Source organism: Natrix helvetica (assembly GCF_964273705.1).
Source record: "Natrix helvetica genome assembly, chromosome: 3".
NCBI lineage: Eukaryota > Metazoa > Chordata > Lepidosauria > Squamata > Natricidae > Natrix > Natrix helvetica.
The window spans coordinates 121,287,903-121,300,425 of record NC_138549.1 but is presented as its reverse complement, the minus strand read 5'-3'; the positions used below and the strand labels follow the sequence as shown (position 1 = coordinate 121,300,425).

Sequence of the window (12,523 nt, the reverse complement as noted above, 5' to 3'; positions counted from 1 at the left end):
TGTTGCCAGCATGCCTGAAGACCAGCTGGCCGGCGCACATCTGCGCAATGGAACCTGGCATGCGCCTATGCATGCGCCCCGGCCAACTGATCTCTTCTGGGTTTCAGTGCTCTGCTGCGTGCACTAGCACACACACCCACTCCAGTTTTGGCACTCTGTGTCAAAAGCTTTAGCCACCACTGTTATATTTCTATAGCTATAATACAGATCTATAGAAGATAATACAAATCTATTTATTAATTTGATTTATATCCAACCTTTTCTCCTGGTGCTCAAGGAGGTAGCATTCCCTTATCCCAACAACCATCCTGTCAAGGGAGTTGGACCGAGAGAGAGTGAGTAGCTCAGAGTTCCACAATGAGCTTCCATGGTTGAGAACAGACTTCATCCAGATTGCCCTATGTCATATTAACTGTACTGTCTTGGTTTAGACACTACACTGTACACTGAAGAGAATAGTGAAATACTTTCCATTGTACTTCACTGTTTTATACAATACTGTATAGTTATGCAGCATGCCTTATTAAAACTAAAGTAGATGTCAATTCCATTCACCCATGCACTTGTTGGTATAAAGGAGAAGCACTGTTGCCCCAAACATAATATGAATATTACAAGATGATCTCGACAATCTCTTCTTCACCCTTCAGTGCACATTGAAACTAATTATTCTCTCCTGTTTTCTATAGATGGGATCCACAGTGTTGCTGCCCAGTGCATGCTTCAGGTGACCATTATCACAGATGAGATGCTGACCAACAGTATCACTTTGCGGCTGGAGAACATGTCCCAAGAACGCTTCCTTTCACCACTGCTGGCTCTCTTTCTTGAAGGAGTAGCAACTGTACTATCCGCTCCCCGTGATCATGTTGTCCTTTTCAACATCCAGAATGACACGGATGTTCAGGCTGCCCAAATCCTGAATGTTAGTCTGTCAGTACAATTGCCTGATAGAGTCCATGGCAGCCATTATATTCCTTCAGAAGATCTCCAAGAACGACTATACCTCAACCGGACACTCTTGGCGGCTATTACGGAGCAGAGGGTCTTGCCTTTTGACGATAACATTTGTTTGCGGGAACCCTGCGAGAATTATATGCGCTGTGTCTCGGTGTTGAAGTTTGACAGCTCAGCACCTTTCATTTCCTCCAACACTATACTTTTCCGTCCTATCCACCCTGTCAACGGTCTGCGTTGCCGTTGCCCACTGGGTTTTACTGGTGATTATTGTGAAACTGAGATTGATCTTTGCTATTCCAATCCATGTGGAAATAATGGCCATTGCCAAAGCCGGGAAGGAGGATATACTTGTGAGTGCCAAGAGGGCTACACTGGTAAGTATTGATTTGGGGGGAAATCAGCCAAGGGAGAAGATCCCTCAAAAGGGAGCCGCTTAGTAATCATTGGAAGCTGTTATCTTTGTTCTCTTGATAAACAATAGTGCCAACATTCTACCTGCAATCATTGCAATCAATTTCTCCAAGGGTGTTTTTATTGTTTAAAATAACTTTTGTAATTAATTTATGCTTGTTAAGTAAAAGGGATTACAATGCTGAAAGATAGAGGCTTCGAACTTGGAAAGAGAAGATAGAAGGGTTACTTCTATCAGCCCAACAGCCTATCTGAAACTTTCCCAGCAACATGGCCTAGGTAACCACAATTCCCATCATCTTTAGACAGTGTCCATCACTAAGAAAATGCCACTGGGTGCTGTTGAGATATAAGACTAACTGCCATAAGTTGCAGGATTGGTAGTGTTGAAGACTTGTTGAAGTTGTCACCTAGAAGGCACAAAATTACCCATTATTGCTATAAATGATTTCTTAGAGCAGAAGGTTCGAGGGGCTAAGTGTAAAGCTCAGAACATCTTGTGCTAGGAAGTCAGCTGTAGTCCACAAAAGCCTGAAATATGGCCTTCTTTTGACTTCTATCCTATGCCAGCGATGGCGAACCGTTTTTGGCTTGCGTGCCATAAGTGGGGGGAGCGCAGGGGGGTCATGTGTGGGTGTGCCCCACCCATAATGTAATGCACAACCCCCAGTGTGCATGTGCGCACTACAGGTGCTTCCCTCCCATTTTTACATGTTTTTTTCGCCCTCCCCAGGCTCCAGAGGCTTTATAGGAGCCTGGGGAGGGCGAAAACAGCCTCCTCCGCCCCCCTGGACACCCTCCGGAGGTGTCAGGGAAGCCTCCGGACGGTCCCTGAAGCCTTCGGAACGCTTAAAATGACCTCCGAGCAAACCGGAAGTGACTTTTGTGCCCTGACAAATTGCTCTGTGTGCTACCTGTGGCACGCATGCCATAGGTTTGCCATCACTGTCCTATGCTGCTAATCAAGTTTGTTTTAGGATTCTGAATCTGAGAAATATGAACAAATGTTCCTGCAAGACATTTCTTTGGGTATAGGTGCCATGTGTAGTACTTCTGTTTTACCCGTCTAGTGGGAAATATATACAGGTAATCCTTGACTTACAAACATTTCATTTAGTAACCATTCAAAGTTAACACAGCACAGTGACGTGCGGTGAGGTTTATGACTGATGAGGCTGGTGACGTTATCAAACCGCGTGGTTGCTCCGATCGCACGGGTGCAGCTCAAACGGAGAAGTTTCTCTTCTCAGAAATGTCAGAAAGGGACAGACAGGCTGCTGCAGCTCCACTGAGAAGACATTTCTGAGAAGAGAAACTTCTCCTTTCTCCTCCCCCCTCTCCCTTCTAGCACTGATGATGTTACCTAGGCATTTTTTGCAGCGGGTGAGCCCGGGATCCTTGCAAGGGGAATGGGACCACGTGTGCAGGCGGCTCCTCAGAGCACAGCCTCAGATTAGCACAGCCGCGATCCCCTTCCCCTGCACATGTGGTCCCATTCCCCTCCTTCCTAAGCCAACATGAAGGGGACCGCGGCTGTGCTGATCTGAGGCTGGCATTGAGGAGCCGCCTGCACACGTCGTCCCATTCCCCTTGCAAGGATCCCGGGCTCGCCCGATGCAAAAAATACCTAGGTAACATCATCGCACAGCCTCAGATTAGCACAGCCGCGATCCCCTTCCCCTGCACACGTGGTCCCACTCCCCATCTCAGCAGCAGCCCCAAGTGTGCCGATCTCGCCATTTTTTGCATTGGGCGAACCCGGGATCCTTGCAAGGGGAATGGGGCCACGTGTGCAGGCGGCTCCTCAATGCCAGCCTCAGATCAGCGCAGCCGCGGTTCCCTTCATGTTGTCTTAGGAAGGAGGGGAATGGGACCACATGTGCAGGGGAAGGGGATCGCGGCTGTGCTAATCTGAGGCTGTGTGCTGCTGAGTAACCGCCTACACACGTGGTGCCATTCCCCTTGCAAGGATCCCGGGCTCGCCCAATGCAAAAAATGGCGAGATCGGTACACTTGGGGCTGCTGCTGAGATGTCCAGGGAGGCTAAACCAAGCCACGCACCTCTCCCAGCCACTTTCGCACTTCCCGGAGTAATTTTTTTTTATTTTCATGATGAGAGCGGTGAGGCTCTGCCTCCCCTGCCTCCCCTGACTGCACGTCACTGATACAGCATTGAAAAAATGAAAAATTTGACCAGGGGTGGTGCCTGTAATGTATAAATTGCAGAAGCATCTTTTTCCAGAAGGAATGTAAAGGCATCTGTCGTTGAGTTAACTCACCCATCCCCCAGTAGGTACATATAACAGTTTCTCACCCTGGTGTTAATTCCCTCAATCAAGAATGTTTTTAAAAATCTCCTCTTCCATGCTAATCATCTGGATTGCAATTTTCACCACCCTTGTGGGTTCACTCATTCCCCAAGTGCTTTCCAGGTCTCTTAACCAAAGCTCTATCAAACCCTCTGATGACCAATGGAATTTTCCTACAATTGTCTACTTTGAATAACTGCAGGACACCAGACCCCCAAATCCCACACTGTAGTTTTTCCTGAATTGGATTGGATTCTCTTTTCTATTTAGCAGCCACAAGATATTAGTGGGACTAAAACTATCTTTGATCAAGCAACTGTTTATGTCAAAATGTCACCAGATATAATCCACTGCAGTATGATTGACTGTAGTGAAAATAGTCCAGAAAGTTACATATAAAGTACATGTTAGAGCTAATGTACTTTTAGTATAGAAAATTTGCTTACTATGTTAGGTTGCTTAGACAAATATTTATTAGTGGTAATAGAAAACAAAATCTCTGCATTTGGGTAACTTGTATAGAAAAACAGATGAATTGAAATAAACACATACTAAAACTGTATGATATACAGGTATTTTTCATGTATTTTTAAAATGATTTGCTGAGAATTTAGTATGAAAAAAGAAATGTTGATGAATTCTTATCAACTCATGTGGCATGATCTAGAACCAATCTTCATCAGTTTGCACCAGTGATTCATTTCTTCTAAAACTTTGCATAAGTTCATTCTTACTAAAGAATTGATTGTTTTGGAATAGGAGAATGAGGCAAAGGAAGACCAAGAAGATGCTCAGTCTAGTAGAATCAGGGAGAATTACAAGAAAAACATCACAAGATTGTGTTTGTTTCACTCCTGGTTATAGAGTAGAATAGAACAGAGTAGGCTATAGAAGTGGAATCCCTTCTTTTTTGAGAAACGATAATGCCTGGCATCTCCTCTCCCAAGATACCTTGGTATTCTTTATTTTTTGCTGCCAATTTTCCAATTATTCCTTTAATCAACTACTATGGCTTTGACACAATTTTTGTTAGTTTCGCTGGAAACAAGAAGTAGGATGTTGTAAATTGTAATGTATAGGTTAGTGATGGCGAACCAAGTGCCCAAACCAGAACATGCATGCCTGTGGGTACATGTGCATGTACTGGAGTACCGGAAACCCCAAAACCAGCTGGCCAGCGCATGCATGCCTGTTTTATTTATTTATTTATATTATTTTTTATTTATTGGATTTGTCAACCGCTCCCTCTCCCCAAGGGGACTCGGGGCGGTGTACAGACAGAATAAAATACATTATATACAACAATTACAAAACCCCATAAAACAAATTAAACACAAGTCTGTACAATAGTGCAAAAATTAATCAGATTAAAATCAAATTAAAATACCCCAAAATTTAAAATAACCGGCCAGGAGAGTCGAGGGATTAGATCATAATTGCGATTGGGCAAGGCCAGCTAATTGGAACAGGTGGGTCTTGAGTTTCTTACGGAAGGAGCGGAGATCAGTAATGGTTCTAATGTCAGGGGGGAGGTCGTTCCAGAGGGTCGGGCCCATCACAGAGAAGGCCCTACTCCTGGGCGTCGCCCGCTGGCATTGTTTGGTGGACGGCACCCGGAGGAGTCCCTCTCTGTGAGAGCGAATTGGTCGCAGGGATGTATGGGGTAGGATGCAATCCCGCAAATAACTAGGTCCTGAGCCATGGAGTGCTTTAAAGGTGAGAATCAACACCTTGAAACACACCCGAAAGCTACAGGTAGCCAGTGCAGCTCACGCAGGAGAGGTGTTACATGGGAGTACCTAGTACTCCCCATAATTGCCCGCGCGGCCGCATTCTGGACCAGCTGCAGCCTTCAGGTGCATATCAAGGGGTGCCCCATGTAGAGAGCATTGCAGTAATCCAGACGGGACGTCACCAGGGCATGAGTGACTGTGCGAATGGCTTTTCTGGGCCATTCTCCATAGTGATGGGAGGAGTATCCAGGACAGGTTGACCTTGTCCTCTCATTGATTGGGCTGAGTCAGATAAGCTCTTTGGGCCATGCCCTGGTCACCAGGTACCTCCCAGTTATCGACTCAGCCCCTCAACGGGCGGCTGTGATCATCCCAAGCTCCTGGAAAATTTTAAAGAAAGGATTGAACTCAGTGTTTACTTGATTGCATTCGCTGCCTCCCTGCCTGAGTGAGTAACTGGCTCTTGGCTGATTCCCTGGCCGGGAAGACAGAGAGAGAGCATGCGCAGCAAGCCCTTCAGGGCAACACATAGCCCAGGTCATAAAGAGAGGCCTAGGGCACTAATCAAGACGGCAGGCGAGGGGACGCTCCCCTGGAAGCCCCGGGAAGGCAGTCACGTCGGAGAGGCTCAGACGGGGCTGGAGCGTTCCGGCTCTCCCTCCTAGGGGATTGAGTGACGAACCACGGCATTTTTAAACACAGCAGAGCACCTGCACCTGCCTGCAAGTGCCGGCAAGAGATAGTGGCCCGTAGGAGCTTGCAAAGCTCGGAAGAGAGAGAGGAAGCGAGAGAGAGAGCTCTCCTGCGGCAGCGGAAGCCGCACGGCAGCCCCAAAGGCACAAGCCGCTTCCACATGTTCCCAGGAAAAGGAACTTTTTGAATTGGGAGCCAGTGGCCATTTTGGACCATGTGATCCAAGATGGCAGTGCCCAGAAGTACAGAGGATGCCGGCAGGACTCAAGCCTCCAGCCCAGCAGCCAGCAGCTCCACTGGAGGATCAGAGGAGCAGCTAACCAGGTCAGGGGCAGCCACATCTTAGTCCTCACAGACAACACATCACCATCAAGGCTCATATAAACAGACGGGGGGACCAGGTCGAAGGCCCTCATGAAGGAGACCAAACGACTGGGGCAGTGGGCCGAAAGGAACCTTCTGTCATTGACTGCGGAACATATAGCGGGAGTGGACAACATCAGAGCCGACTGGCTCAGCTGGACCGAGGTGGACAATTCAGAGTGGAGGCTGCAGCTGGCAATATTCGAGGAAGTGGTAAGGCACTTCGGATGCCCGGAGGTTGACCTATTCGCCACCCCTCTCAACGCCCAGCTCCCGAGGTTTTATTCCAGGTATCAGACACGGGGGGCAGAGGGGGTGGACTCTCTCCGATGCCCATGGCCCCGGGGCGGCCTCTATGCCTATCCACCATTACCACTGATTCCCAAGGTCATACAGAAAATCCTGTGGGAGGGGGCGGAGGTGGTGGTGATTGCCCCACACTGACCCTGGAGGCCTTGGTTTGCTGATCTCCAATCTCTCTCGGTGGACAGGCCCTGGAGGATCCCCCAGGAGAGGATCTCCCTCAGCCAGGGATCGCTGGAGCACCCAGACCCTCAGTAGCTTCAGTTGACTGCTTTGCGCTTGAGCAGAGCATCCTGAGGGAAGGCCACTTCTCCCCCAGGGTGATACAGACTATTCAGGCGGCTCGCAGACCTTCCATGGAGCACATTTACAGCACTACATGGTGTGCCTTTTCAACATGGTGCAGCTCCAGGGGCCATGATCCCACAGGTTCTGGACTTTCTCCAGGCGGGCCTGGACAGAGGGTTAGCTCCCAACACGATTAGGAGACAGATCTCGGCCATCTCATCAGTACTTCTGTGCAGTAGGTCTCAGACCTTGACTCAACACCCTATGGTCAGGCGATTCCTCAAGGGGGCATCCAATCGTAAGCCACCTACAGTATACAGGTACCCCTCCTGGGACTTGCATAAGGTGTTGGATGCTCTGACAGGCCCTCCTTTTGAACCCTTGCTAACTGTGTTTCTTAAGTTTTTGACTCTTAAAGTGGCCTTTCTGGTGGCCATCACTTCAGCCAGGCGGATATCCGAAGTACAGGCTCTGTCAGCCAGGGAACATCTCTGCGTGTTCCACCAGAACAGGGTGGTACTAAGATTGGATTCCCCCTTCATCCCTAAGGTGTGCTCCTGCTTCCATCGTTCACAGGAATTTTTATTGCCCAATTTCTGCCCGGACCCCTCTCACCCTTAGAAAAGAAGTGGCACACCCTAGACATAAGGAGGGCTCTGAGGATTTACCCCAGAAGAACCTGGTGGAACAGGAAGTCTGAAGCCCTGTTTGTCTCTTTCCAGCTGGGATCCCTGGGAAACAAGGTGACATCCACCACCATAGGCAGGTGGTTATGAGCCTGTATTGTTACCGCCTACCAAGCACGGGATCTGCAAACACTGAGCTCTATTACAGCACATTCCACATGAAGCGCGGCCACCTCAATGGCCTGGGCCACCCAGGCCTCATTGACTTAGATCTGTAGGGCAGCTATGTGGTCTTCCCCCTCATCATTTGTGAGGAACTACAAACTGGACTCTTTTGCCTCTCCAGAGGCTTCATTCGGGCATAGGGTGTTGCACGCTGTGCGCAGGGCGGAGGTGACGCCTCACCAGGCATAAGGTTTGTGCGAGCTCTTAACATGGGTAACCCTCCCTAGGGACATGTAGGCTTTGGTGCGTCCCATCCTGGATACTCCTCCCCTCACTATGGAGAAAGGGCGTTGGTACTTACCTGATACGCCTCTTCTCATACTGGGGGAGGAGTATCCAGCCCCTCCCTGATATGGTTATGTATCATGAGCGTTATTTTTGATGGTTGAGCTATTCTGTTGAAGAAATAAATAAAGGTTGAAACTAAGATAAAGTCTGGAGTGGATGAACCAGAGAGTCGGATAAGATTCTTCGCCGATAACTGGGTGGTACTTGGTGACCAGGGCGTGGCCCAAAGAGCTTATCTGACTCAGCCCAATCAATGAGAGGACAAGGTCAACCCGTCCTGGATACTCCTCCCCCACTATGAGAAGAGGCGTATCAGGTAAGTACCAACACCCTTTTTCAGGCTGTTTTTGGGCTGTTTTCAGGCTATTTTCAGGCCAGTTTCTGGCCCAAAAAATGACCCAGAAAAGGCCCCCCAAAATGGCCCAAAAACGACCTAGAAAAGGGACAAAAAAGCCTGGGTTTTGGCCATTTTCAGGCCGTTTTACAGCGTTCCAGCACCCGCAAGGACCAGCTGGATGGCGCCAGAAACCAGAAGAGCAGTGGAAGTTGCGCACGGGCCCACAAAGAGGGCACAGTGTGCCACCTCTGGCATGCGTGCCATAGGTTCCCCATCACTGGTATAGCTTTACCCTGGGTTAAAAAAAAATTAAAAGCTAAACTAAAATTAGATTGTGGACGTTGCAGAGTTCAGCAGCAAAGGTATTTTGATGGACTACTTAATTCATTTATCTATGGCCATTTTCCTACTCAAGCCCTTCCTCCCTGTCTCTTAATTATTTTTCCAATCATAAACCATGCTTCTTTCTTGTATTATTTTCTCTATCGAAAGCACAGAAAGCTATTTGTTAAATAATAGTGAACTAAAATCCAGAACTATTAAAAACTATACATGATATCCATGTGGATATTAGTGAGTTTTAGGTAGTATTCATTTCACTAATGCAATTTCCTAAATGCCATCACAATGGATCCCATTGTATCCATATCACTACAGCTAATGTTAATCGAAACTCACACGGGGCTTCAAAATTTGTAATCCTATCCAGGTACCATCACTATACTTCAGACTGAAAATTATATTGCAAGAATGTTAATGTTAGCAGCATATTGACTGATAATTCACGTTGCTTAGAGTGACCACTGGTGAAACACTCCATACCTTCTGTAGTCCACATTTTGTCTTAAGATATCTTCTGTTTTAGAGGAATTGGTTTGTATGGATGACACAGCCTTGTGTCAGCAGGAGCACCCCCTGAAGGTTGTGTGCTTTTCATAGACAGACTCCCTAGAAAAAGAAACCCTTGCTGAGGTATGTTCCAGGAAATGCAGGTCCCTGTAGCCAAATGAGAGGAAAGCTATTTCTGTGCTTAGTGCTTATGGTGAGGCTGGAGAAGAGTAGCAATGAGAGTTGGTTGCCCTGTGTAAATCTATTTCTGCTCTTTTCTTTTTTTGGCTGCAATATTGGCTCTCCCTATGCAGGTAGAGGAGGAAGGGGGAGGCAGACAGCATGGTGGGGAGGTGGAATAGGGGCTTTGTCTGCTCAAGATTGGGGAGGGGCACTCTGGGAGAATATTTGTTTCCTTGGCAACCAAAGCTGGTCACTAGGGTAAAGTAGCAAAAAGAAGCTGGGAATAAATCTTCTATTTAAAAAAAAATCTTGATGAAAATGTGAGTGTATGTGTGTGCACACACACGGATGTGTATGCATGGCAAGGGTATGTGATACATACAAAGGAATGAGGAATAAACTGGAGTAATGGAGAGGAACAGGATGGAGAAGGGAAACCCTTTGATTAGGTAAAGAGCAGAAAGAATGAGAAGACACAGACATATTTGGTGGATATTTAGCTATTAAAATGCCATGGGGAGCTGAGTCTTTAGAAATCTCCACACTTTCTGTAGCCCTATTTCTTGCTCTACATTCTGCAGTTTGTCTCCAGAAGGTACAGCAATCAAAATAGTATCACATTGCCATGACTGCACCATCTTACAAACTTCTTGGGACCATCCCTTAGGTCAGAGGCTCTCAAACATTTCTAGGTTACAAAAATCTAGAATCAAACCAATGGGTAAATAAATAAATAGATAGATAGATAGATAAATCCTGGAGCTCCTCCTCAAAAAGCAAACACTAATGATGGAAAATTGGCTGTTTTCAAATGATATTTCCCCCCTCTTAGACATGGAGCTGTGTTTCATGAAACATGCTAGATTCCCATGAAACATAGTGTGAAGAAACATCTTTTAGGTGATTTAGAGTCTAGCTTGCATGAATATATTTGGAGTAAAACTGCATGTGGCATGTTGACCAGAATGTACAAAACTGACCTGTACTGTTCATACTTTTAACAAGAAATTTGCATGTGATAAACTGTAGGTATAGTTAGGGTTAATAACTTAGTCTGCACTTTCTCCACCTTATTAAAACATGTGAAAGTTTTGCTTGACCAGAGGGAGGATCGGTGGCACAGGTCAACATCTATGGGCCCATCTGGAAGTGATCACAGTGTATCAAAATTGAAATTTGGATTATAAGGGACATAAATGATAAAAAGCATATGTTTATAAATGAAATGAAAGAAAAATATATATGTGTCCAAATCTTTCTAAAATTAGGAGAAACAGGAAGAGTAGAACAGACTCAAATGAAGATTGTTTGATTTAATGGGATGGAGTTGGTAATACCTGTAGGAAATATTAATGATAGTGAAGTTTTGATTATGAATGAAATGTACAATGAAATCTATTTTGATGATAATTAATGGTGGGTGGTTGAAATTTTTTGTTTACCCCCCCCAAACTATTTTCTTTTATGTTCTTATAATATTTTTAATGTTGCATGCCATCTTGAGTCCTTTTTTAGTTGGGAACTTATTAATATAATGAATTATTAATAATTATTAAGTATTAATATATTTAATCCATGCATGTGGCAAAGGAATTAATATACATCTAAATGCAAAGTTATGTATGTTTATAGTTATATTAGTGAATTATTGGTTGGGAACTACTGCATATGTATTTTTAAAATTAAAATAATGCTTTTATGTTGACTGAGAACCAGAATGATTTGTGGTGAATATTAGATCTGAAAATTAATGTATCAAAGAACAATGCAGTTGTGTTTGGCAAGGAAAAGGAGTGAACAATTACTGTACATGTTAAACATAAATGGTAAAAATTAGAGCAAGTAGGCAAATTGAATCTTGGTGGTGTAGTTACTAAAGATGGAAGAAATGGATAGAAAAAAATTTAGTATGGGTAAATGCTGTTGCAACAGTATGGAGGTCATGTGTAGTTTGTTGTGAGTAATGAATGTTTGTCAAAGGGATGAAAAGGGCTGTAAAAGAGTCCTTTTGCCCAATGTGTTACATGTAAATGAGTTTTGGGTATGTCAGGGAAACAGGAAAGAGTGCCTTTATATTAGAACTGAAGGGAAGGGGAACTTAAAAAGTGCGTATAGTAAACAAAAAGTGATAGGGTCAAGACTGTGGACTGAATACAGAAAGAATGACCGGTAGTGAAAAGTATGTTGGGGTATTTTGCTTGTATATAGTGAATGAAAGAAAACTGAATATGAAAACAAATATAGGAATGCACAGGGAATGGATTGAAAAGAAGGGAACAACTGAGAATAAAATGAGTTGGGTGAAATCCTGCAAAATTGAGAGGTGAGTAGTTTAAAGGTTTCAAGAATAAAAGGTGATATATGATGTGGCAAATGAACTTGATGGGAAGAGGAATAGTTTGCAGAAAGGCATGGAGAAGTATAGTGAGTAATGTTAGCATCAACTTGTTTTAGCAAAGTTTCCTTTTCTCAACGTGCCTTTAATTTCTTTGGTTTACTATTTCTCAGTATAGTACTTTTTAGTATTTTTATTTGGTATGAGTTTATATCATCTTTTTACCACCACAACAACTCTGTGAGGTAGTTTCTGCTAAGGGCCTGACTGGCCTAAAGTCACACACTAGACTTCCATGGCTGAGGGTGGACCAAAATGGCCAAACCCCCTGAAATTTCCTTACTCCTTTGCTGTGTTATGTTCTGCATAATGTTGCTTTGAAAGAGACGAGGGGATAGGAATGTATGTTCTATGGTAAGTTGGAATTCCATGGAGACCAAAGTTCCAACTTTGACTTGGAGCAGGATTTTTTTTTTTAATTGGACAGATTATGATCTTGCCCCTTCAAGAGCTGGAGGTAGCATACATATCCCATTTTCTCCATTTCTCCTTCCACAACTATCCTGTGTAATAATTTAGGCTTAAAAAATAATCAAAGTCGGTGAACTTCCATGGCTGTGTCTGAATTTGAATCTGGCTCT

At 45.0% G+C, this 12,523-nt stretch overlaps 1 protein-coding gene across 2 annotated transcripts in view; it reads left to right on the top strand.

The window, feature by feature from the left end:
* Window positions 1-12,523, top strand: part of CELSR2 (cadherin EGF LAG seven-pass G-type receptor 2) — a 121,181-nt gene that overhangs the window by 31,943 nt on the left and 76,715 nt on the right. For both annotated transcript variants that reach the window (XM_081946665.1, XM_081946664.1), the window contains exon 2: window positions 690-1,334. In XM_081946665.1, the coding sequence (XP_081802791.1) occupies window positions 690-1,334 (645 nt within the window). The remainder of the gene's footprint in view (window positions 1-689; window positions 1,335-12,523) is intronic.